Source organism: Xiphophorus hellerii, chromosome 20 (genome assembly GCF_003331165.1).
Source record: "Xiphophorus hellerii strain 12219 chromosome 20, Xiphophorus_hellerii-4.1, whole genome shotgun sequence".
Classification (NCBI taxonomy): Eukaryota; Metazoa; Chordata; class Actinopteri; order Cyprinodontiformes; family Poeciliidae; genus Xiphophorus; species Xiphophorus hellerii.
In genome coordinates, this window is record NC_045691.1 from 17,351 (window position 1) to 45,276 (window position 27,926).

Sequence of the window (27,926 nt, forward strand, 5' to 3'; positions counted from 1 at the left end):
CTAACAAAACAAACTCAAAAAAGTAAAAGTTTCCCTCCAGTAGTCTTACTCTTCACTACTTCATTGCCTGGAGGTGCAAGACAAAATTAGAGCAGCAGAAAATTTGCCTGAACAGAGCTTCATCTGTCAGGGTTGTGATGTAAAGCAGAGGAAGCACCAGTGCACAGTTTGTTGCCGCAGCCTATGGCCATTGTGCACTCAGCTCTGTCATATTCAGTTATCTGTGCTTGAGTTACTCCACATGAACAGTGTGCCCAAGCATTCCCTTTAGAATCAACCACGTGTTGTAGTGGTGTTGCCAGGCTGTCCATGGCTTTACTATGTACAGGATGGTACTTGGTACAAAATAATTGCAAATGTATATTTATGTAATTTACTGTACTTCCTTGAAAAAGTTTCACAATGACTCCTCCGCTCCACTTAACATTGGATTAAAAGCCACCATTCATTCATGCTGGGGTATTTCCGAATTTCTATAATGTACTCCTACATCTTTCCCTCTGATTGCTAGCTGTTTGCATTGGTCTTTAATAAACTTTGTCAAAAAGGTTTGTACCACAAACATTTGATTGTAATTCTCAATTTAATACTGTCAAAATGATGGCTGTCCTCTTATTAAATTCTGCTGCTAAACATTTAGTGCAACACCGATGAAGAAGTGTCATTGTGGAACTTTTTTTACGCAACGGGACATCAACTGATATAACATCTGTAGGATATAATGTAAACAACACTGGCAGATGCAATACGTTTATAGCTAGTGTGCAAATAATATAATTGTCTGACGGCTGCTTGCAGCAATCCACATTATTAGCAGAAATAGAGGACCCCAAGACCAAAGTTCGCCTGTATAGGGGCATGTAAATATTTGTATGCATATATACATGCACACACACTAGCAAACGCACGCGTGCACACACACACACCCCCGCACGCACACACGCAGGCAGTGCACATATTGGATTGCAGCAGGGAAACTGGTGGTTCTTCTCTCTTAAATCCACAAGTCAATATTTAATATTTGTAGGTTTTTTTTTAATGAACTTTTCTTTATTTAACCCTAACCCTAACATTAACATAACAGGTCAAATTCCCACCCATTACTTACCTGCACAGTATCGGCACATCATAAAACAACAATTGCCCAGTCAAGCCAACATGAGATATATACACCACAAATTGATCCAAATCTTTCCACAAATGAACAAAAAGAGTTATACAGACTACTAAGGAGTGGCAGGTCTGTCTTTTGAGGTCTTTCATTGAAGACATTTTAGTACAGTATCCCATATCTTCTCAAGCACATCAACTCTATCTTCATTGTAATACCTCAGTCTTTCCAGATGCAGAGTATTTGCTAGTTCCCCCAACCACGGATTAAATGTGGTCCTTCTTCCAAAATCTCAAAATCAACCTTTTATCAATCACCATACCAAACAAAACAGCCATTTTCTCACTTTTAGTGGCTGACAGCAAAGCACTGGAGGCCCTGATAAGGGCAATAATTGGTTCTGGGTCCCATTGTTTTCCAAAAGCTGTTGAAAAAAAGTCAAAGATTTTCTTTCAAAATGAGTGAAGCTGAACACATGACCAGAAGGAGTGTGTCAAGTAGCAGCCTGACAACGATTACAAATTGGAAAAACTTGTAAAGAAAGTGCTCAGTTTCTCCCTGGAGTCGTGGAGTCTATGTAATGTTTTGAACTGGATGAGATTGTGTCTGGCATTGACTGAACAGTTCATCAGGTATCTGCTGCCCTAACTCATCCTCCCATGCCGTCTTCATTCTGGTTGTGTCTTCAGGCATAATACTGAAGGGTTAGGGTTAAATGCAGTGTCATACATTTAAAAGTATGACACTGCCCCCTGATTGACAGGATCAAATTTATTTATTGCCTACAGCAGGGGTGTCAAACTCAATTTCACCAAGGGCCACTTCAGCATATTGGCCACCCTCAATGGGCCACATTGACGGTATAAATCAGGAATGCCCAAGTGCAGTCCTCCAGACGGCAACTTTTAGATGTGTCCCTGCTAAAACATACCCCAGACAAAAAGTTGACTTCCCTCATTAGCAGCAACTCAGTTCTGTAGAGGGCTATGAATGAGTCAATGATCCAGGTGTGTTAGAGAAAGAACGCATCTAAAGTTGCAGAGTGATAGGTCTGGAAAACTAGACTTGGTCAACCCTAGCATAAATGTATGAAAATACAATGTTAAAAATAAATTAAACAACACCTCATATTGTTAAATAACTGATTTTATGTATTCAAGTTTTAAATATTACATTTGAGTTTGCATGGATGTAAAATTACTGCTCAGTTTAAAAATTACAGTATTTTTAAACTGAGCAGTTTAAAAATATGCTCAGTATTTTTTATGTGCTCAGCTAAACTTCGCTCTTTAGCTTGTTAGCTTGTCGATGTTTCAGTTTTATTCGCTGGGAAAATTAATAATCAGCTTGAGGTGACTCTGCTGCACTCTAGTGGCGAGAAGCCGTAATGTTGGTTGGTAAGAATCGGAAGGCATTATGGGATATGTAGTTTGTAGTCAATTCGTGCTCAAAACCTATTTTAAGTCAATCAATGGGGCTGTAAAACGGTGGTAGGGGGGAGAGGGCCACATAAAATGACGTAGCGGGCCACATGTGGCCCGCGGGCCTTGGGTTTGACACATGTGGCCTACAGGGTTTCATTATTGGTTAAAGCTCCAAAATCTGATACATTTTTCCAAACATAGTCCCGGACCTGCAGATAACTTAAAAAACTTGATGGGGGAAGATTATATTCAGAACATAACTGTGCGCAAAAGAAGCAAAAGTTCCACTTATATATAGGTCACCTATCACACTATTTCCCACATCTGGAAGACAGCATCGCTGAGACCTGGTGCAAAGGAGTGATTTTCACAAACAGGAGTATCAAAATAAACCTCCGGAGCTTTTATGAATTTTTGTATCTACTTCCAGATTCTGATAGTGCTGCCAATGACAAAACTATTAGTATAAAGTGATTTACTGACTTTAATGGAACTGTTAAGTAGGGCAGTCTGGGACGTATTACAACAATGCAGAGGTTCCAAAGATAACCAGGCAGGACAGGACCCATCAGATGAGACTGGGCCCCTCTTCCACTATGCCAGGATGCATAAATGGGAAGCCCAGTAATACAGAATTGTTTGAAAACCTCCATTCTCAGTTTACACAAGTGTTTTTTGGAGATTCTGACACTTTTATAGCCCCAAATAAAAGGAATAATAATAGAATATAGTTGTCTGAAGTAGGATACAAGGAAATAATCGTGGTAATACCACCATTTTAATGGTGTTGATCCTATCGGCCATGGATACTGGGAGATTTCCTCCAGAAATCAATATTCTGCTTAGTTGTAGAATTTTGCTATGCCAGTTCAGTCGTAGGAGATGTTCTAGTTTTTTTTATTACCATCACGCCCAAATATGTGAAGGAATTATGAGCTGTCTTAAATGGTGTGGACCTCAAATACAGTAGATCAGCCCCTACCAAAAGGGGCATAAGTTCACTCTTGTCTCAATTAATAGAGAAACCTGAGAAGCTTCCAAAATTGTTGATTGTCGTCAAAAGAGGAGCCAGTGATGCCTGTGGGTTAGAGACTTATAGAAGTATATCATCAGCATAGAGGGAAATATGATGCTTATGACTCAACATCTCGATAAGAGACATTAGGGGATTTTGCCTAATGCTGGCAGCCAGAGGTTCAATGAGAAAAATCAGGAGAATAAATTATTGGGTGTGAATAAATTATTTCGATCCATTTTGCAAACAGGAGTCCAAAACCAAATTTTTTGAAAACACACATCATATATTTGATCAAATGCAGATCTGAATTATTTGAATATAATATATTCAAAAGACAATTCATATTAAATGACATATGCCTAACTGGCATAAAGCCAGTCTGATCTGGTTGGATGATTAAACCTATCAGTGATGTGCGGTCACCTGTCATCATGGAAAAAATAATATATAATAATATAATTTATATTGCTATTTTCTCCCTGTGGTTTGTACTATAAAGTACCTATTTTTTCATTTAGCTTAACCAATTCTGATTTTTTTTTCTTCAAAATCGCTGGATTTTTCCCCATTCAAATGCTCAGTAGCGAATCCGGCGAGGCAACAGGGAGCTGAGCCTCACCTGGGGATTGTGCAACCTCTCATTAACTGCACCGGCTGCCATTTACCAGCGCTGAGAGCGCGAAAGAAGTGGTTTTTAGTTGTACTTAAACGGTTTTTCCCTTTGCTGTGGAGCACAGCAGGAAATTAATAATATCTATATTTCCAAGTTTGATGGAGTTAAAGGAATTATTCTACGGCGGCAGTGCGGCTATGCAAGACATGTAGAAGAATAGTCCTTTTGCCCTCCAGCGTTGTCCGCATGTGCGAAATTTCCTTATGTGAACAACAACATGCAGGGGCTCTATATTTGTAAATCTGATTATGATTAAGTCAGTGCCTCAATAGCTACGAACCTCACAGCACCTCACTTTATATATACATATATATATACAGTATATATGTGTGTGGGCGTAGGCGTGTGTGTGTGTGTGTGATAAAATGCCATTCAGATCTGATGAACGACCTATGACAAAATAAAACTGAAACACTGAGATATTAACTTCAAAACTACTAATAACTAATTAAACAAGAAAACTAAGAAAAAATCAGACCTGCAGAACCACAAATGCAGTATAATGTGTTGTAAAACAAGAGATATCTCCTCCCTCTGGTGAAGGACGAGCAAGATCATAGAAACAGGGCAATGGAACTTGGTTTCTCACTAACCAAGTTCTTTATCTTTGTTTTAGGGGTTTAAGCCACACCTAATGAGGGAGGCCAAATCTGAGTGCACAGTCTTGGGAGTGCTGGCAGCCAATCCCTTACACCACAGATGTCAAACTCAAATCTGGCACACCGTAGCTTTTAATGTGGCCCTCTAGACTCCAAATTACATCAATAAGATTCCAGTTTTTCACACAAAATCAACAGATTCACACATTTTCTTTTTGATTTTGCTGCAATTTTTTCTCAAAATTGGTCAAAACATTGAGTTTAAGTGACTGCTGCGTCAGGATTACATGATGTCAAGTTATAGTCTGTGATTGATAGCAAAAAGTCACATTTAACATCATACATTAGCACAAAATTCCTTATAAATATTTCTAAATTAGTACCACAAAATCTGCTATTTTGATTGCAAAAAATACAAAAACAATCACAAAACCCTGAGGGACAGATCAGCGATTATTTAATTTTAAGAAACACTTATTGAATGCTGAAACAAACAACTATTATTAATATTTTAACAGTTTAATTGGTTTTATCAGTACATTCTGGCATTTCTGGCCCTTTAAGAACATTCAGACTTTTGATTTGGCCTAAAATGAAAATGAGTTTGATCCTCCTGCCTTACACAAAGCAAAGTCCTTGCAGCCGTGGCTGCGGTCCTCTTCTTCTGCTGCATGGTTCTTGTAAAAGTCTTGAGCTTGCCTTGATATCTGCCAGAATTCAACATTCTACCCTTATTCTGCCTCTTTGCAGCAGCTGGGATTTTCCTTCTGCCACATCCCTTCATTCACTGATGTTTAATGGTCAGCTTTTAATGCATTATCCATTTCAGCTTTACAGCCCAAAGAAGTTACTTCTTGGGTTTGAAAACTTTTGTCCATTTCGGACACAATTCAACATGCAGACCGTGAGGCCTCTGCTTACCCAGTCAAACCTTTTCCTAATCTGTTCATAATTAATTCTCAATCATCAATTCTCAATAATGCAGCATTATTACAGATACATGAAAATCATTGCACATTCTTAATCATCTTATTCTTCAGTAGTTATTGACTACTTCTGTAAAAGAACAATTAGTTCATCAGTTTAACACAGGCTTCAATTCCAGGCTTTCAGATGAGTTTGAATTATCTCAATGTAGCCATCATTAGTCAATAATCTCTGCATTAAAATATGGAATGATCTCACGCGTTCTCAGGTTACTCAACACCCCATCATACTTCACAGGTTATGTACTTCATATTCTCTTCAGAATCATTGTCAAAAATCACAACTCATTTAATTAAAACTTTTTAAATATTTAATCACTAGCATGTCTGATCCAACATATAAGGAATCACATAACTTTAGCCACAGTTTGGTTACATACAAATACTGTATATTTCTGTAAAATAAAAATTTATTAAGATTCATTAATTTAACTATGTGTAATCCTAGTTGCTCCCTTCTGTAAGAGAAAATGTTAAAACATGCCTTTTGACCTGTACTATTGAGTTACTCAGTTACAATACTTTTATTCTTTAATTATGTGCTTTTCAATTATTTTATACATGGAATTGTCTTACCATTTATGATCACTAGAAAAACAGACAGAGAATAAAAAAAACCACCATAAATGTCAGAATCATTATTTCCTTCAGGTCCCTCAGGGTTCATGGACCTGAAGGATGGTGGTTTCTTCAGCCATCATTACTACATCAGTAACGTCAACATTAGCATCAACATTTGGTTGACCAATTGAGTTGCTGATGTTTCTGTGCTTTATCCACTTTTTCCACTTATCTTTTTTAAAATCTGCTTGTCAGATCAAGCAGATCAGGATTTTAGGCAGAAAAATGACCAAGATACAAAATAAACATTCCAAGGTTGATTACATCCCCAAATTTGTCCAAATTGATTGTTTACACATACGTGTGAATCTTTTATTTAAAAAAGAAATAATTACATGTTAGCAAAATAAGGAGGGAAGATCAAATACATTTTTACAAGGGGCTAAATGTGTCAAAATAACACCCAAGTATTATCTTGATATGCAGTAAAAATAGAAATGATCATATATTCACTAGATCTGTAGCAGAATGTAGAATGTGATCCTCATGTTGCAGGAGTTTGGCCCTCCGCTGCACTGGAAGGCTCCAGAAGGTTTTCATAAAGAACACTTAAAAGCTGCAGTATGTAACTTTAGCTAAAATATGTTTATTTGTTGTTCAAACTGTTACAGTATCATGACGGTTTGAGACAGGTAACCTGATGATCATAGTCTGTGAAAAGATTGAGCACCTCCACCATTTCCTAGCGCTGCTACTCCCATTTGCAGAAAAGCACAGCTCTTGGTCAATAACAACCGATCAGAGCCACTAGTAGTCTTATCGTTGTCAATCAAGCTCATGTATAACAAATGAGTAATAATTACCCATCCATTATCATACACACTTATCACTGGTGGGGTCGGGAGGTGCGCTGGTGCCTATCTCTAGCAGTCACCATCACAAGACTATAAAAAATATATTAAAAACTTTTTTTTCTGAAGTTACATACTACAGCTTTAAGGAAAAATAAAAGGCCACTGAACTTTCAGAAAAGTTCAAGAATATTGGGCCCAGTATTGTTGGATCCACCCCAGACTCTTTTCTGTGGAGTCTGCAGGTAACAGAAACGATTATCCAGCTGACATCCTTGAATTACATCAACAACACTTAAAAAATACTTACCAAGTGGCTTGTATTCACAGCCAATGTATCCTTGATAACCAAGCTTCTCCAGTGTGTTTAACAAGTATCTGTAACACAACTCTCCATCGCTGTCAGGTTCATTCCTGCCTGGAACCTGTGCAATCTGAACATGGCCTGAGTAACAAGACATTTGATTTTAGATCACTGCCTACCATGCATCTCATGCACTATGCATTCTCAGTGAAATCACATTGTGATACAATTATTATTATTACTACAATATCTGGTTCCACATTATGTTTAAATCAAATTTTAAAGAACAGGCAAGCAATTGAATCGACTGCTCCTTGCATTCAGCATGTTTTCTTTCACTTCCTCCATTATCTTCCTCCCTGGACTTTATAATTCAACATTCTTTATTCAACATCTCCACAATTCTTTCTGTCCACTTCAAAATTATCTCAGTGTTTCTTTTTTAACTTCATCTCCAAACTACTTAACCTGGCCCATCCTTGTCACACACTCAGGAAAATCCAAGCAGATGATCTGAGAGTTTTAAAAATAAAAATGGCAAAGCTGAGTATAAAAGTCAAAAAGAATAGACAGTCTAGTCTATTTAATTTTTCTCAGACAGCACAAATTGAGACACTTACTGCTTTGCAAATGCCAAACATTTTTTTGAGAAATGCACCAAACAGCAACACACCAACAAAATCTAGTTAATTTCTCAAAATCCATAGTCCATCTCTCAAAAAAATATAAAAAAATCAATGAACATGTCAGTGCCTCAGAATGACAAATCCTTGTTTCAGTGTAAGACAGTCGAATTGATTAGTCATGTAATCCATATAACAGTTTACTCTGAAGGGAAGTTCTGATGTAACCTATAGCTTAAGTATTGTGACTGAGAAAAACTGTTTGTCTTATGAGGTTAGAATTAGATGGTAGTAAAACTTTCTATAAAACTGTACCAAAACACTGTTTGGACACAGCTGAAGACTTAATTTTTCACCATCCAGTACATTGTATCTGCAGTGCATAACCAAAAATGAGTAGGTGCATTGCTGCTTAATAACAAACTATTTGTTTTTTGGGGGGTTTTTTATCTGAAAATATTTGTGTAAGAGCAATGATTTTTCTTCAGAAGTTGTTGTTCTGTTGAGGTTGTTTTTCTTCAAAAGTTCTTCAAACAAGATCTTTTTATTTCCCACAACAGTACATTATGTCTCTTCATGATACTATTATTATCATCAGTTCATGGAGAGTTTATTGTTTGTAGATGGAAAAGACAGAGTTGTACTTTTATTGGAAATAAATTGAATCAGTAACAGAACTGTTGCCAATAATAAGCAAAGTTTCAACTTGGTTACAGTGTACATTACACACTAGAGTCGTGTTCAGATGTCAGTGGGAAATGAAAACTATATTCTTATACATACATACATAGATGTTAAGAATGTAACCATTTTAGTCATTCTTGAAACATTAAGAATGTGCAAGGCCCTGTTTTACTTAGTGTTGTGTTGTGTTTGAGTTTTAATTTCTTGTTCTGTTCATTCTACCAATACTAGAAAAGTTTAAAATGTGTCAGGTAATGCTTCAGAAAACAGACTGAGTATTGGATCATAAAATGTGTATTTAGACATTTGGCTTGTTTTAAATATGTGCAGACTCGTTCTAATTCTGAAAACGTCATCAAGACAGTCCCAACAAGAAACTCAATTTCACTTTTTTTTATCAAGGTTTAGGAATTCCAGTTTAGGAACTGGAATGCACTTCAATATTTCAACATAAATCAATGAAATCTAGTACACATTTTAACACTGAACCAGAATAAGCTTTGTTTGTGTATGTTGTGCCACCATACATATCACAGTTTAATATTTCAACTTACCTATTATGGGAAAATATTTGTGCATGTTTTTTGTCAGATTTCCATCCATAATTTGCCAGTGAAATATGTCCTGCAACAGTGGATGCAACTACTGAGTAAACAGATAACTTTTTTGATTTACATTCTTTCCCTAAGCTGAGACACATTTTCAAAGTACCTACCATCTGTAGCTGGATGTTGGGCTTGCCAACCTTCCCCAGTATTGCTGCAGCTGCAAAACATCCAACAGAACCAAAAATTGGCTTCAGGCCAAGTTCTAACAAATATACGATATAATAAAAATCATGAACAGATAAGAAGTTCCAACTAATCTTTTATTCCTGAATTAACAAAAAGCCTCTTTAATGAATAAAACACCTGCCTTAAAATTATAGTGGAAATAGTGGAAATTATAGTGCCTTGGAAAATTATAGTGTTTTCCATAATGAAATGAGTATCACACAACATAGAAAAGCAAACATTTGGCTGCTTCTGTATTTCTTTGAAGAAATGGCACCACTTGTGAATGCACAAATTTTCTTTATTTTCCATCATTATTTATATTTTTTCTGCTTTCATGTCAAACTACTGTCTCTAAATGTGCCATATGCTCACAATTTTACTCAAAGGACCTGTGTTCAAGATGACATGAAAAGTTGTTTTGGAAGTGTAGTCTGCCAACCACCTGAATCAGTGACTCTGCAGTTCTTAGAGGCAGCCAGTCTTACCTTGATGAGGGGAGTCCAGAAAGTAGCGAGGGTCTGTAATTCTTGTGTTGATTGGCTCAATCAATCCAGTGATTCCTTCCTGTTGGGAACATTCTGATTATGTCTATTGAACTCCAATAAAAACCATCAAAACAAACTAAACGAGTCTTTCTGACCGGGAGCTGACAGCGTGTTGAAGAGTTATGGATCGGTCGCTTTGGAGCGTCTGGTTCAGAGGCTGATTCCAAATCTTTGCTCGAAATGGTGCGTTTAGAGCTGTTGTAAACGAATATTTTAGTAATCGAGTAATCGATTACCGATTATTCGGATACAAAAAAAAGCTAAAATAAAATATTGGTAAATCTAACAGCAGTGTTACTATTGCATATAAACATCAGTCCAATTTTTCACATTTGAGATTCTCTAACAATAACTTTTTTGTAGTTTAGAAAATTAACCTGTAACAATAATAGCTCACTTTACAAGTTAACCTGAAGAAAAGTTATACAAAAATGTGAAATTATATTCAATTCAATAATAAAGAGGCAGGCTCACAAATACTAAAAAATGTCCATACTCCAGCATTTGGTTTATGTATTCATCTTCAGTCAGTTCAATAGATGAACTCTCACCTTGCCCAAACATTTATAGCTTTTGTGTTCATGTTAGTGACGGGATTTGACACCTTTGTTCGTCACACACAGAAACTATCATGATGGGTTCCAGTTTCTTTACACACATACAGAACACCACCAGGAGAACAGATGACCAGATAAATTAAGTTTATTTTTTACAAAGATGAAAAAGTAAGATTGTGTGATTCTTGTCCTTGGAGTTGGCAACCGTGGTCGTCTGTGCACTACAGAGCAGTGAGAAAAGGATGTTGAGTTTGGGTAGTCGGAAATTGGAACTTCAAGAAGGAATTGACTGAGCTTACTTGATGTGAAGAAAACCTTCCGCCAGGGGGGTATACAGTGGTCTCCAGGGTATGGTCTCTTTGTGAGTTACTTTGAAGTGATCCGGATTCTAGTGTGAGGTCTTGACGGAGAGTTGATCAACGGTGAATGGAGAGGCTTGCGGTGGAGGGCGGACAGGTAAGTTCAAATGTGGAGAAACGAGGAGCGAACCGACTGCCAGATGGGAATCCAGGAACGGTTTATTGAAGATCTGCAGAGACGAAGAAGAGACTCGGGCAACCAGTGTGTAACAATCCATGGCGTCATGAGGGGAGAGATCCAGAAAGCCAGGACTCAGGACTCACAGGGGAATTTCCAAGGTGTCACAAGGAAACACCTGAGAGAGAGGCAACAAGTGTAAATTACTAGAAGTAATTTCAGAAAAACACAGAGAGCTAGTTCGGCGGGGCGCAGAGTACCATAACTGGCAAACACTCAGGCGTTGAAGTGCTGGCAGCCTGCTCCTCATATACTCCGGAATGATTGAGTGATGAATCACAGGTGCACCAACAGAGTCAGTGGGCACGCCCTCCAAGGTGTGCAGTCTTTAGTCACCATCTAGTGGACGAAGGGGGAAACAGCAGGCAAACAGAAAAATCCCACAAAGAAACCAAAACCCCGGTTCACAACAGAAACACATCTAGCAGCTACGTTCCGCCACGATAAGCTCCAAAACACATTTGTTCAGACCGGGATGATATGAAATAAACTTTCCGGTTCGTCCGTAAAGCTACGCTTACGTTAATTATCTAATGCGCAGTAGCCTGCAGTGTTCAGTCTATCCGCTCACCTGTATAAATACACTTGCACCCCTCTTCCCCAGCGTTCGCTCTGAACACTGGCCATCATGCAGCAGCTCCGGGAGGAGGAAATCTGCCGTACTCCAGGCATCGCGCCACTCATTTTAAGGATGCTCATTGGTTCCCCGAAAAACGACAAAGACCCAGACATTATCATGAATCAATAAAATCCTCCCAGGCCAAATTTGAAAACTGGGCGTTATACTGCTAACACTTAGGTTTCGTCAACAACTTACATGGAAGTTAGAGCTCTGCGCAACGCAAGTAATAACCTGGCCGGAACACAGCGCATTAAATAGTAAAACATAATTTAAGGAAGCTTCGAGGCAGATAAATTTTCCTCAAGGAATTTTAATAATCGAGGTATCACTCGAGAAATCGTTTCAGCCCGAGGTGCGTTTAATTTCACTCTCCATTACAAACAGAACAGAGAAAACTAAAAAGATGTTGTGTTAATCCATTTATAGTCTAAACAGAGGAGCCGGCAGTTTATCTTTAGGAAATAAATAAAAGGTGCTGAAGTTAAATGCGCAGTCCGCTGCACAGCCAATGCGGACGCAAACTCACCCTGAGTTTTCAACATTACCCTATGGGTAAAGAAGACATTATGCCCAAAAGGAGAGCAGCGCTCAGGATGAGCGCAGCAGACGTAACATCTGTCCGTTCCGGGGAAGCAAAACCACACGAAAAAAATCCTGGAAAAAACACACACTGGACCACGTGCACAATAAAAAACTCAGACTTCAATTGATCGGTTTGGATCAGACAGATCCAACTGACAGATGAACCAGCGCAGATTTCTCTGTAGATGTGACCAGGAGAAATTTGTGAGGCTGTGCATTCAGACCTCAGCAGGTGAAGTGACCGTAATTTAAGTGGAGCCATTTAATTTCATTTATTGTAAGTTGTTGGGGCCTCAGCCAGTGGTTTGTGTCACGGAGAAATATATATATATATATATATATATATATATATATATATATAGTACAGACCAAAAGTTTGGACACACCTTCTAATTAAAATGGGTTTTCTTTATTTTCATGACTATTTATAAGGCAATAAATCCCACTTATTAACCTGACAGGGCACACCTATGAAGTGAAAACCATTTCAGGTGGCTACCTCTTGAAGCTCATCAAGGAAATGCAGAGTGTGTGCAAAGCAGTAATCACAGCAAAAGGTTGCTACTTTGAAGAAACTAGAATATGAGGGGTATTTTCAGTTTTACACTTTTTTGTTTAGTGCATATTTCCACATGTGTTATTCATAGTTTTGATGCCTTCAGTGTGAATCTACAATGTCAGTAGTCTTGAAAATAAAGGAAACTCATTGAATTAAAAGGTGTGTCCAAACTTTTGGTCTGTACTACTGTATATATATATATATATATATTAATCAAATTTTATTTGTATAGCACATTTCAGCAGCAAGGCATTTCAAAGTGCTTTACATCATTACAAACACAGAAACACAATGCAAGATAGAATCAACAATCAAAACACAGCATTAAGTCAAGTTCCATCAATAAATTTGTAATTGATTACATTTCAAATACAATTCTAAACAGGTGGGTTTTTAGTCGAGATTTAAAAGAAGTCAGTGTTTCAGCTGTTTTACAGTTTTCTGGAAGTTTGTTCCAAATTTGTGGTGCATAGATGCTGAAAGCTGCTTCTCCTCGTTTGGTTCTGGTTCTGGGGATGCAGAGCAGACCAGAACTGGAAGACCTGAGAGGTCTGGAAGGTTGATACAACAACAGCAGATCTTTAATGTATTGTGGTGCTAAGCCGTTCAGTGATTTGTAAACTAACAACAGTATTTTAAAGTCTATTCTTTGAGCTACAGGGAGCCAGTGTAGCGACTTTAAAACTGGTGTTATGTGCTCTATCTTCCTGGTTTTAGTGAGAACGCGAGCAGCAGCATTCTGGATCAGCTGCAGCTGTTTAATTGATTTGTTGGACAGACCTGTGAAGACGCTGTTGCAATAATCAATACGACTGAAGATGAACGCATGGATGAGTTTCTCTAGATCTGGCTGAGACATTAGTCCTTTAATCCTTGAAATGTTCTTCAGGTGATAGAAGGCCGACTTTGTAACTGTCTTTATGTGGCTCTGGAGGTTGCTAAGGAAAATGATTATTTAATGCTAAAAATATACTTAATCTTACGACACGTGTAAAGGTATAGCCAACACTTTTATTTGGAACGGTTTTCTGTGGAGCATGTGGGAACTGGGAATGGCAGACAGGCAGGCAGGGCCCTTTTTTCCTCCCCCTTTTGACAGACACAGCAATAAAATTTACAGCCCGAAAGGGGTCAGAGACTTCTTGGCGCCTCTCGGCCCGGGTCGGATGGAGATGGGCACGAAGTGATCCGCCTTTGCTTAGATAAAAAACAGACACCTTTGCTATAAATCAGGAAGTCCCAACTTTCTGGGGGGCCGAAACAGGTCTCTGATTGGTCAAAACAACAGAACGCCTTTTTTGCATATATTAAATAGGGAAACGCCTCTTTGGTTAAAATTTCAGGTCAGCACCGGAGAGTCTGAGAGAGTTTTTTTCATCTTTTCTCCACGAGGGCGCCTTTGTCTGTCTTATGTGTTTTGTGTTCGTCTGTCTTCCCTTGTGTGTTTTTATTTTCATGAGAAAATGCATATCTCTGTATCTCTGCAGCTTTGTTGTCGATTGCTTTGTATGAGATTAAACTCTGTATTTCTGTGACGTCATCGTGCCTTGCCGTCTCCTTGCCAGCGTGATGTCATCCGCTCGCGACCCGGCTAACAGGAGGAGAGGAGAGCCATGCTTTTTCCAAAATTAAGCTAACCTAATAACTTTCCTTCCTTAACAATTTGGGGGCTCGTTCGGTTGCGGATTTTGAGCGGGCGGCTCTGTCACGCGTTGGCCTGGTTCGGCTCGGTGAGGTGAGATACTTTTGATTATTCTTTTGTTGTTTGCACCGCCGTGTGCTGGAAAAAGGGCGAGCTGGATTGTTGTGGCTGTATGCAGCCACGTGGAGTTTTCGGAGCTGCAGAGATAGCCAGTGAATTAGTGATTGGATTGAAAATACACAGGAAACAAGAGGATCGTGGCGGTTCCGGACATAGGACTTGCTACCCTATTGTCAAAAAGGCTAGGTTTTTCTTCATTTGTTCTTTTACCTTGAGGATTTATTCTTGGACCTCTGAAATGAAAGAAATTTGGGAACTGTGTATTAAAATAGTCTGAGGTAGACTGTTACGGTAAAATAACCTGGGGTAGGCCGACAGATAGAATTTGTGGTAAATTCTTATTATAGTTTGTGGTAAACTTTGAGGTGTATTTTGTTTCTGAACTAAACAGGTCTGGGGTAGGCCGACAGATAGAATTTGTGGTAAATTCTTATTATAGTTTGTGGTAAACTTTGAGGTGTATTTTGTGTCTGAACTAAACAGGTCTGGGGTAGGCCGACGGATGGAATTTGTGGTAAATTCTTAGTATAGCTTCTGGTGAGCTTGGAGGTAGATTTTAAGAATAATACGGTAAAATAACCTGGGGTAGATTTGCTGAGTGTGTGGTACATTTTAAAATAGTTTGCGGGAAGCTACAATAGCTGCGGGAAGCTTTGTCAGTAGTGTTTGGTACGCTTTTAAAATAGTTTACGGGACGCTTTGGAACATAGTCTGCGGTAGGCTTTAGATTTTGAAAATAGTTAGGGTAAATAGGGTAGACTTTGATTATTTTTTCCCTCTGTCTCGTACGTTCGTCTGAAACTGTTTGTCTCCAGAGTGTGTGTATGTGTATCTGCGTGTGTATCTGTGTGGCCGTGTGTGTGCGCGTGCGCGAGTTCGGGCTGGCTGTGTGTCTGTGCAGAGTGAGAAGCTGTGTTTGAATAGCGCTGTTTGTGTGAATTTGCATTGCTTTTGCTGCGTTTTATTGTGAAGTTATTATGGACACTGAGTTGACATATGAAGATATAGACCGTCCAAGTAATCTGGCTCCGCGGATTAGTCTGCGGGACCAGATTGCTGACTTAATTAATATGTATGATCAACAGCTTGGTCTGGATTCGCTTAATGTACAGGCCGATGAATTGGAAAATGCGGTCCGCAAACAGGAGGACCGTATCAGTGCTGGTAGTTTTCCTATGGCAGATCAGGACCAGCGTGGAAAACCTTGTGTTTCTCTGCCTCCTTCTGCGGTTTCCCCAGGCATAGCTCAGAGTACACACCGCTTAAGCTTCTCCACACCCACTTCCCCTCAGGCGGAGAAGGAGCAAGTAAATTTTAAGACACAAATGTTACAGCTTCAATTAGGTGCAGCTAGACAGAAACTGTATCTTGCAAGACAGAAACAGAGGGAGGCTCAAACTATGCTAACAGATGCTGCTCAATTAATTCCGGTTCTGGCTGGGGTCCCGGTTGCGGTGACGCAATCTGGTCCGCACATCTATGCTGCTCCGACCTGCCAGCCTGGTGTTCTAGGGTGGCGTGGGGGTAGAAAAGGAGCCCCCGCATGGTCGGGGGTCCGTGAAAGAGGTGCACGGGGCGGGAGACGCAGAGATAGGTGTTTTTATTGTGGTGAGGATGGCCACTGGGTTCGGCAGTGTCCTCATTACACACCGGTTGCTGCACAAGAGGGTGCGTTGCCGGACCTGTCGCCACGACAAACTCCGAACGCTGCCTTACTTCCGCAGCATCCTAGATAAGGAGTTAAGTACATAAAACTGGTACCAGAAAACAAAATTATTGGTTGTGGTTAAATTTTAACATAATTCTGAGATGTCTCTTTTTAAACGTGCACGCTATTTTTAAATACGTTCCTGAAGACTTGAGTTTAAAAATTAATTGAAATCATGAAAACTGTTAACAAACCATTGGACAATTCCTGAAGCTTCAGTAAATTTGATAAAATTACAGTAAAATTTTGATAAAATGATGACTGACTGACACTTTCACTGACTATACGACCTGGCCAGATGTGTGTGTTTTGTGTTTTCTGTAATGTGTTGTGTGTTTTTGTTTGTGTTGTCCTTCGTGTTGGTCTGAAAGAGTGTGTTTGGAGATGGGATACCACTTGGTATTTTATCTCATGTGAATATAACGGGATTGTAAACAGCACCTCTGTAAGTGGATGCAATAAGCAAGAATTTCTCGCTTGGATGCCAAGTAGAAGTAGAAATTACCCTGCAGAGTATTTTCGTGCTGTCCCGTGGGGTTAAATTTCCAGTTTTTAGGACACCCTATGTCTTAGACTGGACTAAATTATTAATATTAAGCGAGAACAAATTGGAAAATTATGGGTTCTAATACGGGATGAAGTAAATACATAAAATGAAAATTGTGAGCAAGGAATAATGTGGAAAATGTTAAATATAAGTTTTTAGCATCAAAACACTGAGTCGACTGTCACACACAGACACTCTTGGTAATGATTTTCTGTTTTCCTTTCATATTACTTTATATATTAAGTAGTGAGTAATTTAGGATTTTAATCTTTACATTTCTTTTCATTAGTCTGACTTTTTATTTGGCTATTTGTGTCAGTTTTTTGTCTATTTTGTTAAATATAACGAATTACTTTCTTTCTTTTGAGTTATCAGTTTCCTCTGGACCTGTTCCTGAAAGTCACACTGATGAGCTCCAGCTGATCGGTGTCCTTATATGGGTGTCTAGCTTCCTTAGCGGGCCATTCCATTTGTTCACCCAGGGAGGGGGAAATTTAGTTTTTAGTTTAATTTCTTTCATTTGTAGATTTAGTGACATACTGACCAGTATTCGTTAGGGTTTTGTGTGTTTAATTACCCCTTAGTGTGTTAATGGTCTGATCAGCCATTATCTAAGTTCCCCTCATGTCTTGTTCGGTCAGTTTGTGCTTGAGTCGTTCTGTTACTACTTGTGTTGTTTTTTGTTATGTTGATTTCAGCATGGGCCCAATTTGTTATTTTTGGATTATTTTTTTCTTTTTCAACGTCTCTCTGGCTGGTTTATGCATAACCTTCACTGAGTTTTTAATTGGTAAACACGTTTTGTCAAACACTGCTGAAACTTTTTGAGAAGTTTCTACAACGAATTATTTGATAATCATGAGAGTAAAATTGTATACTGAGCTTTAAAACTGTAATGTGAAATGTTTTTTGAAAATAGTAATCTTGAAGGTTTACAGCATGCTATAATAACTTGTTCTGTTTGTTTTGACAGTTTGCCTGTTAGGACGGGGCAGTATTGGGTGGATTTTCTCAGCTTAAATAATGACCCTGTTTCATCAACATCGTTAGTTAACATATTAGGTAATGATGATACATTAGCCAGTAATGTATCATACAGAGGGAGAATATGTTATGGGTTATTTTTATATTACTTAATTAGATTACTGAAACACTTATATTACTTAAACAAAACTTTTGAAGAATATGTCTGATAAGTGCTTATTTTGAATGGATTTGAGTTGTTCTCCATTAAAGGATGTTCTGATAATGGGCTAACATATTTTGGGAAAATAGATAAATTTATAGTGATAATGAAGCATATTTTGGTTAATTAACTTGGGAAAATAATTATAGGAATTAAAAATATTATTGTGTCAGCCATTTTCAGAGCATTAATTTAATGCAGCATGAATGTTTTAAGAAATGTTTTGAAGAATCTGTTCTTGATTAAAGTTATCACTAATCAGTAAAAGTACACAGGCGGGATTATAATGATTTTTCTAAACTTGATTTTGATTTTTTGATTTACATCCATTTAAAACGATTTTGAATAACATTTTAAATTCGACGACAAGTAAAAGACCTGGAAAAAATTGGTAGATTTTGAAAATGTTTGGATTTGTTAAGTCATACATTGACGTTATAATTTCTCCAGGTCTAACTCTTTTGAATTTTGTTTAAGGAACGCATGTAAAATGATTTAGACAAAACAACCAGTAAGATCTAGTTTGTTCTATAAAAGTAATTTGAACTGGACTGTTTAATTCACATTGTTATTAATTTTGGTGGTAAATGTAAGCTTTACAACTACATTTTTAAGTTTTTGTGTTTGTTTTGTTTCGTTTGTTTAATCCTAGTTTTACAAGATTGGTTTAAGAGGAAGATCTGCATATGTTTAATATTCTGGCAAAACGTTACTTTGGAAACATGTCTTTTGAAGCGGGTGATTACAAGGTTTTGCTGTTTTCCATCGGTTAGGAGCTATAGTATATTATAATAGACACGTAAATTGAAGGGATCACATCCACCATTTGATGAACAGAACTGGACAAAGTAGGAGATAAGGTTTCACAGGATGAGTTGCTCATGGTTCTTGCACACGGATTGCCCTGGAGTTCCGAGCTCAGGGTAGGACCCTGGACTCTGTAAAAACAAGCTGTTGTCATGCGAGGCGGGGTGGGGCTGCTTGGAGAAGCGGCTTCACACTTATTTCGAAGATAGCAGCCACAGAGCCACGAGCATTGGAGGATTCACTCGAACACACAGTGACTTGAAGATGTTTGTGATGATTGCACAAATGAATGATCCCCTTGGACAAATCTGATCTCTGTTTTGTCGTTTCAGTTTGGTTTCCTGGTGCCCTGTGGATGTGATCTCCTTCACAATCTGCGTTCTTTGATAAAAGGATTAAAATAATTTCCCTGGATGGAAGATAACAAAACAAATTTATTTTTAGGTGAAACCATCGTTTGATTATGCTGACGGTAATGAAGGTGATATTAAAGAATGTTGTAATTGTGTTTCTGAGGCTAATGAAATTCATGTTGACCACAAAATGTCTGTTTAATGACCTGTGACAGGTCGTTTCCTAAGGTTTACTTTCCACACGAGGAGATTTCATTTTCTCCTTGAAATCTCTCCTTGAAATATTGACATAATAATCCCATTTTCAGTGAGCAACGGACGCTCAGGTGGAAACCTGAGGTTTCCAACCGAGGAGTTCAGGCTGCAAGAGGATCGACGTTAATTTTTATTGCGTGTTTTTCGTTCGTTGTGAACTCTGAAAAGGACTTTCGTTTCGTTTTTTGCGCGCATTTTTTGAACATTTCCTGACGAAGACTTCATATTTTTTAAGAGACTGTCGATGGACATTTAAAAAAAAAAAAAAAAAAACAGAAAAAGACGAGCAACAGATTGCAATTTTGTGTGTTTCTCATTTTTGACAGGTTGTACTTTTGTGGTGAATGTTGTCTTTGAAGTTGCAGAGCATTTTTTCCTAATTTTTTATGTATGTCCCTGTTTTATGTTTTATTTTTGCATTTAATACTTTGGGTTTTTGTTTGTCCTGTGTTTTTGGTTGTATTGTGATAATTTTGTTTTATGATTTTACACTTTTAAGGATAAGTCTTTCTACACCTTGGGTTTTGTTTCAAAGGGGGATTGTATGTAATTAGGGTACGTCACTCTTTTGTCTTTTTATTTTTTGTTTTTTTTCGTTTTTTCATACATAGTTTTGCTTCTGTATTAGAAGGCTTACTCAATTTTTATTGAGGTCTTTTGAAAAAGACCTCAAAAGGGGGATTGCTAAGGAAAATGATTATTTAATGCTAAAAATATACTTAATCTTACGACACGTGTAAAGGTATAGCCAACACTTTTATTTGGAACGGTTTTCTGTGGAGCATGTGGGAACTGGGAATGGCAGACAGGCAGGCAGGGCCCTTTTTTCCTCCCCCTTTTGACAGACACAGCAATAAAATTTACAGCCCGAAAGGGGTCAGAGACTTCTTGGCGTCTCTCGGCCCGGGTCGGATGGAGATGGGCACGAAGTGATCCGCCTTTGCTTAGATAAAAAACAGACACCTTTGCTATAAATCAGGAAGTCCCAACTTTCTGGGGGGCCGAAACAGGTCTCTGATTGGTCAAAACAACAGAACGCCTTTTTTGCATATATTAAATAGGGAAACGCCTCTTTGGTTAAAATTTCAGGTCAGCACCGGAGAGTCTGAGAGAGTTTTTTTCATCTTTTCTCCACGAGGGCGCCTTTGTCTGTCTTATGTGTTTTGTGTTCGTCTGTCTTCCCTTGTGTGTTTTTATTTTCATGAGAAAATGCATATCTCTGTATCTCTGCAGCTTTGTTGTCGATTGCTTTGTATGAGATTAAACTCTGTATTTCTGTGACGTCATCGTGCCTTGCCGTCTCCTTGCCAGCGTGATGTCATCCGCTCGCGACCCGGCTAACAGGAGGAGAGGAGAGCCATGCTTTTTCCAAAATTAAGCTAACCTAATAACTTTCCTTCCTTAACAAGGTTCAGGTCAGAGTCCATCACTACTCCCAGGTTTCGGGCCTGATCGCTGGTTTTCAGTTGTAATAACTGAAGCTGTGCATTGACTCTAGATCAGGGGTCGGCAACCAATGGCTCCGGAGCCACGTGTGGCTCTTTCATCCTTCTGTTGTGGCTCCCAGTGACTTTGGGAAATAGAATATTTTATTAAAATTAAATCATTAAAAAATTATAAATTAAAATCATTTTAAAATAAATTTCTAAATCTGAAGATTATGGTAAACTTGTAACATTAAAACAAAAGTTTTGAACATTTTTAGCACCCAAAATATACGTCATGTCCGCCGATGTGCGACAGGCATTCCTGGCGAACCCCACATGTCTGGCAGACCGCATTTTTTTAGCGCACTGATTTATTGACTTTTTGATCCTTGCCTGGAAGATACATCATGAATAAATCCAAGAAAAGGAAACATTCTGAAGATGGCAGAACATTTAATGCTACGTGGACAGATCATTTTGCTTTCACCGCTGATGAAACTGGTTCACCAGTCTGCTTAATATGTGGCGAAAGACTGGCAAACAACAAGAAGTCAAATGTTGAAAGACATTTCAAGAGCAAACACTCTGTCTTTGCTAAAAAATATCCCGAGGGAGAGGAGAGAAAAAAGGCTGTTTCGGAGCTGATGCGAAAGGCTGAAGCGTACGGAGCCCCCTAGGGGACATGGGGAGTTTTTTTTCTTTTGCGTTCCCTCGCAAAACTTTTGAGTTCCAAACAGTTAATAATGATAAACAAGTTTTCACTGAGGCTCTGTAAGAGCTATATGAATGAAATAAGTAATTATTGATATGACAGGAGTAGGCTACTTTAACACTTAGGTGTGTCGACGTGGGAGTGACGTCACCAGGTATGAATGGGAAGGATACTGGCTTTGTGTGTATTAGGAAGCGGTGAGCGGGGCGGTCAGTCCTTGCAAAGTTTGGAGCATGATCATCAAAATGGAATAAATCGATAATTGTGACAGAACAAATAAATGGTTTGGAGTTGATTGATACACGGACAGATGAGATTCCCCGAGTTAACCCAGTGCGGTCCTTTACCATCATTAGTTTGTCGTGTTTTTAATAATAAAAACTTGTTAATAGTAAAAACTGTTTGGTGCAAAACCCTGATTGAAAATCGATTTATTTTTTTACTGCATGTTTATGTCTGTTAAGGCTAAGATGGAGCGGCACTGAAAGCAGCTCTTTAAACCATTCAGACTACGAACACAACAGAGACACAATCAAAACTGTCAGATGACTTATTACCCGCGATAATAACTCAGAAATAGTCCAAATTAGGATGTATTTTTATTTCTTTCCTACTTGCGGAAGGCTTCTGTTTATATCGTAGGTTTGTGGTGCCTTTCTATTCTAAAGAAAGTTATAAAACTTCAGATATTTCACAAAAAGATACTAACATTTATGGAAAAACCTCACATAACCTTATATTAAAGCAGAAAGTACGGCGCCCACCGTAAGAAAGGCTTACAGTATTCAATTATGCTGCATAACTGACCAGTACAGTATTGCGAGGTAACGCAAAAGTTTTGCGAGGGAACGCAAAAGTTTTGCGAGGGAACGCAAAAGAAAAAAATTCCCCATATCCCCTAGGGGGCTCCGTACTGTACTACGGGACACAGAAGCAGACTGCATATTTTTTGGTTTGCTTGGTTCGTTCAGTGCCGCTGGATAATATTTGGATAAGTTTTGATTTTTATCTCCTGAATAAGAGGAGGACAAGTGACTGCATTCTGTTTCTACTTTTCCTTCAGTGCGGGTTGGGTAAGTTTCGATTTTTATTTCTTAAATACAAAGACCCAAATAGACAGAGGGTATTTTGTTTGAAATTGAGCATCAAAACAAAGTGTAAAATGCGTTTTGTTACATGCAGAAATAAAATTTTGTGTTCTCTGCAGCAGTTCGTTGATTTCATAAACGCAACATAGTATCGATTTTTGTACATAGCATATACTGTAGGTTTTCTATATATGACGTCAAAATGGGTTGTGGCTCCAAGTGCTTTCTTTTTATTGGGAGGCGGCCCCAAATGGCTCTTTGAATAGAAAAGGTTGCCGACCCCTGTTCTAGATCGTTCCTCTTTAGGTCCAAAAATAATAACTTCAGTTTTGTTTCTGTTCAGCTGGAGAACGTTTTGGCACATCCACACATTTATCTGTTCTAAGCATCTGCTCAGTGATTGGATGGGCTCTGAGTCACCTGGTGACATCGTAATGTAGAGCTGTGTGTCATCTGCATAGTTATGGTAGCTAATATTATTTCCTGTTTTCCTGTTAATATTATTTCCTCAGCTAGTGGGATCATATAAATATTGAATAAGAGGGGTCCTAGGATTGAACCTTGGGGTACCCCACATGTGACCTTTGACCTCTTTGATGAGAAGTTTCCAATTGAAAGAAAGAAATCCCTTTTCCTTATGTAGGATTCAAACCAGTTAAGCACTGGACCGGAGAGTCTGACCCAACTCTCCAGTCGATTCAGTAAAATGTCATGGTCAACAGTGTCAAAAGCTGCACTGAGGTCCAACAGAACCAGCACTGTGGTTCTCCCACAGTCTGTATTTATATGGATGTCATTGAATACTTTTACGAGGGCGGTCTCTGTGCTGTGGTGAGCACGAAAACCAGACTGGAAGGAGTCAAAGCGGTTGGTTATTGTTAGGAAGCTAGTTAATTGTTTACACACAGCTTTTTCAATAACTTTGCTGATGAATGGGAGGTTGGAGGTTGGAGAACTATATATAGGCCTGTCACGATAGCAAATTTTGCTGAGCGATTAATTGTCTCAAAAAATTATTGCGATAAACGATAATATTGTTTGAAGACCCTTTTACACTGATGTAATGGAAATGACGTAATAATGCATGCGATTTCCTGCCAAAGATAGATACACTTTATTTTCAAAAGAATATTTAACACTGGAACTGATAAACAAAATAAACAAAACAACCAAAAACAAAATGGATTCTCAGTCTCCATTAACAAAAAATGTACTTGATAAAAACTAAACAACATAAAGCCAAATTGGAAATAAATACTGCATTCAACCAAAAGAGTGCAGATTATGAAGTCTGTATACTATGTTGCCCTTCAGTAATAATTAGATTTAAATAGAGAAGATGGGCACATCGACTACCTGATGCAATAGTTCACACTACACGATTTTTTGCTCCTATTTTTCCCCTTACAATAATCTTAAAACGTTGGTCTTTGTAAGATTGTGTGGTGTGTTATGGTAGATCGTCGTTGCCGCTCCGATCCAAATCAGGGGTTTTCCCCACTGGGAGCTTTAACTACACCTGTTGAATGTGACAGGTAGCCAATCAGAAAGCATGGATTCTCCTCCACGTTTTCTGAGGGGAAATTACGTTGGGGAATCCCAAATAGCTGACACGGCGCAACCCGAAGTCCAGTGGACATTGAAGATGATATGTGGAAACAACATTAATGTTTATTCAACATGCAAAGAATATAGAAATGACAAGAGGAGGAGTTGAAGCGAAATTGCTACCGCAGTTGATAAACCCGGTAACTTTTCAGCTGTTCTTCGTTAACGTGACGTAAATAGGTTATAATGATTTTCATTCAGTTAGGACTTTACGCTGACACTAGCCACATGCATTGCAGGTAGACTGTAGTAATGCATTGATTAATACCTGGTTTTAAAATTAGTTCACTGGACTTTTAGCCATTATTTTGTTCCCATTGTTGGACACCACACGGCAGGACCGAACCCGATCGAACCGTTATACCTAGGATTTCTGTCGGCTAATGTGTGGTCTGTCAGGTTTTGAAAATGGGCCGACAGCTCGAAGATCGTGTAGTGTGCGCTGGGCTTTACACTAAGGAAATGAGGAAGGGAGGAGTCAGTGGAGAGCACCGGAGTTGAGCCTTTTTTCATTCGGTGTCATTAACAGAAAGAGAAAAAGGAGGGAAGAGACGATAATGCCGATAATTGAAATGACGTCGATAGTTTTAATTTATCGTACGATTAATTGATTTATCGTTTATTGCGACAGGCCTAACTATATATATACAGTATATAGTTTGTTTTGTTATTTTTTGTTTTCTTTTGTTTTCTTTCCCAGCCATCACCCCACCTTGATACCAAACAAAATAACCTGACCTTGGCCAAGACATCAGCTGCATAGTTTAGGTTCTGCACAAAGACATCCTCCATTTCTCTTGCAACTGCTGCTCTGTGAGCATCCACTGGAATCCTTCCTGCCATTAGGTGAATTCTGTCAAGAGATCAGAGTTTTCTTCAGTGCAATAAACCAGGAAACTTGTAAAATACTGCTCAGCCCCACTGGGTTAAATAATATTTCTTTTTTCATTTATATAATCTAAAAAACAGGAAGAAAACAGATGGCCATTAGAGAAGATTACGGTATATCACATGTGGAAAACCTGATGTTTGACACATGTGCAAAGAGAAATCCTACAACGTCTTAAGACCTGATGACACACTACCTTTGTTTACATTTTGTGGAGGAGGTTACACTGATTTTGTAAAATAATTATTGAGAAATAATGCAAAAAGAGTACAACCAAATCCAGTGTAATGACAGCTACCAGAGGGTTACACACATTGAGACAATACCTTAAAATACATTAAGAGAGCACATAAGGTACAAATTTTAATGGACTTTATATTGGTGTAATTTCTAATGGTTTTAATATATCGTGTGACCTCATTTTCAAAAATGGAGACAAGAGGTTTTTGATTAGTTTAACAGCATTCGTAAATATCCCATTTGGCTAAGTATAGGATAAGATCTAAGATTAGTGACCTAAAATTGCTTTTTTATCTGGGTAGTTAATGAAGCCAAGTGATGTATTTTCAAAGCAAAGGGAAAGATCTGGTTCAATAAAAGTAGAAATCAAAATGCAAACATTTTTTCCAAAATTAAAGTAGAGAAGGGGCAAGACCAAAATAAAAAAAAAAGTCTTCCAGGTTACCTACATGAAAAGAGCAATGTATATTTATACTTTTGTTAAAACTTTGTAAAAAGATTTTGGACAAGTAGAATGTGTGAATAATTTGAAATGATATATCATATTTAATGAGTAAAAATTGAAGTCCAAATCCTTTTCCAGTCAAAGTTATCATCAAACGTGTTCCAATGAGATGCCACTTATGGAGTGACACAATTTTCTGAAATAATGAGCGTATACAATGGTTACGTGTTGAGAAATAAATTTGACAACTTTCTAGCCTGGTAGGATCAAATACTTGTATGTCAGTTGCTTCCTATGGGAAGTGTCTCAAAAGCACAAAAGTTTTCAGGAAGAGTGTTCTCTGACCTCTTGCAGTTCAAAGCTTTTGCATACTTCAGAGTAAGATCCAACCCTTCTCTAAACTCCAGCTCTCTCCCTGGAACTGCTCCCAAACCAAGATCACCTGCCTTGATATCCCCTGCAACACAAACACAACCAAGTTTATATAGCGCTGCCGATCACAATAAATGTTGTCTTAAAGCACTTGTCATAAAAGAAAAATCAAATAAACATAACATCAGCAGTGCCTCTGCCATTTATCTCGGTGCTTTAGCCAGGCCTGTGCAGTACCTGGTGGCGTGTTGATAAGGACGACTTCCACTCTAGTTGCCTCCTTGGCTTTCTGGAGCTCTGACAGGTCCGAATCGTAAAGCCAAGCTGCTTCCACGGCTTGAAACCCGACAGAAGCAGCCGCATAGATTCTCTTGCTGAAGTCTGTATGCTCAGTAAACAGCCAGGAAATATTCGCACAAAACTTTAACGCAGTCATGTTGTTAACCAGCTTGAGCCAATGACCCTGTGGTCAGGCAGCCAGACTACTCTACCACATACATACGCCTTATCTGATGATAAGGTTAACGTCAGAGTCCTACGTTAACCTTACCGCTATAATGTGATAGGCATTTTCGCTAAAGGGTTCAAAGTTTTTAGTAGTGATGGGCCAGACGACACAGAAACATCGGCACCTGCGCCGAGCAAACGAAACAAACCCCGTTTCGGTGCGCGTATCACTTTACGGTAAACCACGTGACCGATACAGTTGCTGTGTCTTTTGGTTGTGAACGCGCTAGATTGTATGAGAGAGATATTTTGTGTTCTTTGCCTTGCGTTGTATTGAATACCGGCTCGTATTTGAATACCGGTTCTGACTATCTGTGCTTCTTCGTCAGATTTTCCTACCGTAGCACGTATACTGTAGATATCTTTATCTGTCGGTGCTACGCGTCTAAAACTACTACCGTCATGTTTACAAAAATACCGGGTTGTGTTTATGTTAAATATTATCATCGAATAACATTCTTTGAGTCACTGGACTGAAGTGGAAGCCTAGGCGTTATGCATAGCAGTAGAACAATTTATATACACAACGAAACCACAAAAATATCACTTTGTTACCTTTAGTAAGTCTAGAATAGTTGTTTATTTCGGCTCGTTCGGCTGGTTAACAAGCTCTTATCAGTTGTGCTCCCCTGGTGGGCAAAAGCAGGGAGGAGGCAGATGAACGCGTTAAGAACTTTATTCCTCTTTTGGCAGGATGAACAAGTACAACATACTAGACAGCCGGCTTCCCTAAAAACAACACACCCCGCTCTCAACAACAACGGGACACTTCCCTCACTCTTCTTCTCCCCCCCAGGACATACACGTTGCTCTCTACTGCCCAGTAGAGAGCAACTTGTTTACTGCCTGACCAAAGGCTGGATCTGTAACAACTCCTTCATCAGAATATCCTATCCGTTTAAAATGAAAAGCTATCGCAGTTGTATGCACTAATTCTTTTATTAGAACATCTTACCTTTTTAAAACATATTTTAAAGGCGTTTGTAAGAATTAAACAGTATCAGACAG

The 27,926-nt window shown here is 38.6% G+C and overlaps 1 protein-coding gene and 1 long non-coding RNA gene across 2 annotated transcripts; both read right to left on the minus strand.

Moving 5' to 3' along the window:
• Positions 1-5,618: 5,618 nt before the first annotated feature.
• On the minus strand, positions 5,619-27,467 carry hyi (hydroxypyruvate isomerase). The gene is made up of 8 exons (XM_032549918.1): positions 26,649-27,467; positions 26,385-26,496; positions 25,204-25,318; positions 10,096-10,174; positions 9,550-9,599; positions 9,389-9,458; positions 7,534-7,668; positions 5,619-7,462 (listed from the first exon to the last, which is right to left on the minus strand). Exons 1-8 carry the CDS (start codon positions 26,845-26,847, stop codon positions 7,407-7,409), a joined length of 816 nt encoding a protein of 271 aa, XP_032405809.1. The 5' UTR covers positions 26,848-27,467; the 3' UTR covers positions 5,619-7,406.
• LOC116710732 (uncharacterized) lies at positions 10,840-12,824 on the minus strand. Its single transcript, XR_004337123.1, has 3 exons — positions 11,450-12,824; positions 11,012-11,367; positions 10,840-10,933 (listed from the first exon to the last, which is right to left on the minus strand). It is a non-coding gene; the product is annotated as an uncharacterized LOC116710732 (long non-coding RNA).
• Positions 27,468-27,926: the final 459 nt, after the last annotated feature.

Bases quoted from the DNA above. Each gene is read 5' to 3' on its own strand.
- hyi (XM_032549918.1), bottom strand. From the start codon at position 26,847: ATGACTGCGTTAAAGTTTTGTGCGAATATTTCCTGGCTGTTTACTGAG. The intron at 26,497-26,648 runs GTACTGCACAGG...TTTGTGTTGCAG, and splicing joins CCTTATCAACACGCCACCAG to GGGATATCAAGGCAGGTGAT. The intron at 10,175-25,203 runs GTCAGGTTATTT...TGTTCCCAACAG, and splicing joins CAGCTGATGTCTTGGCCAAG to GAAGGAATCACTGGATTGAT.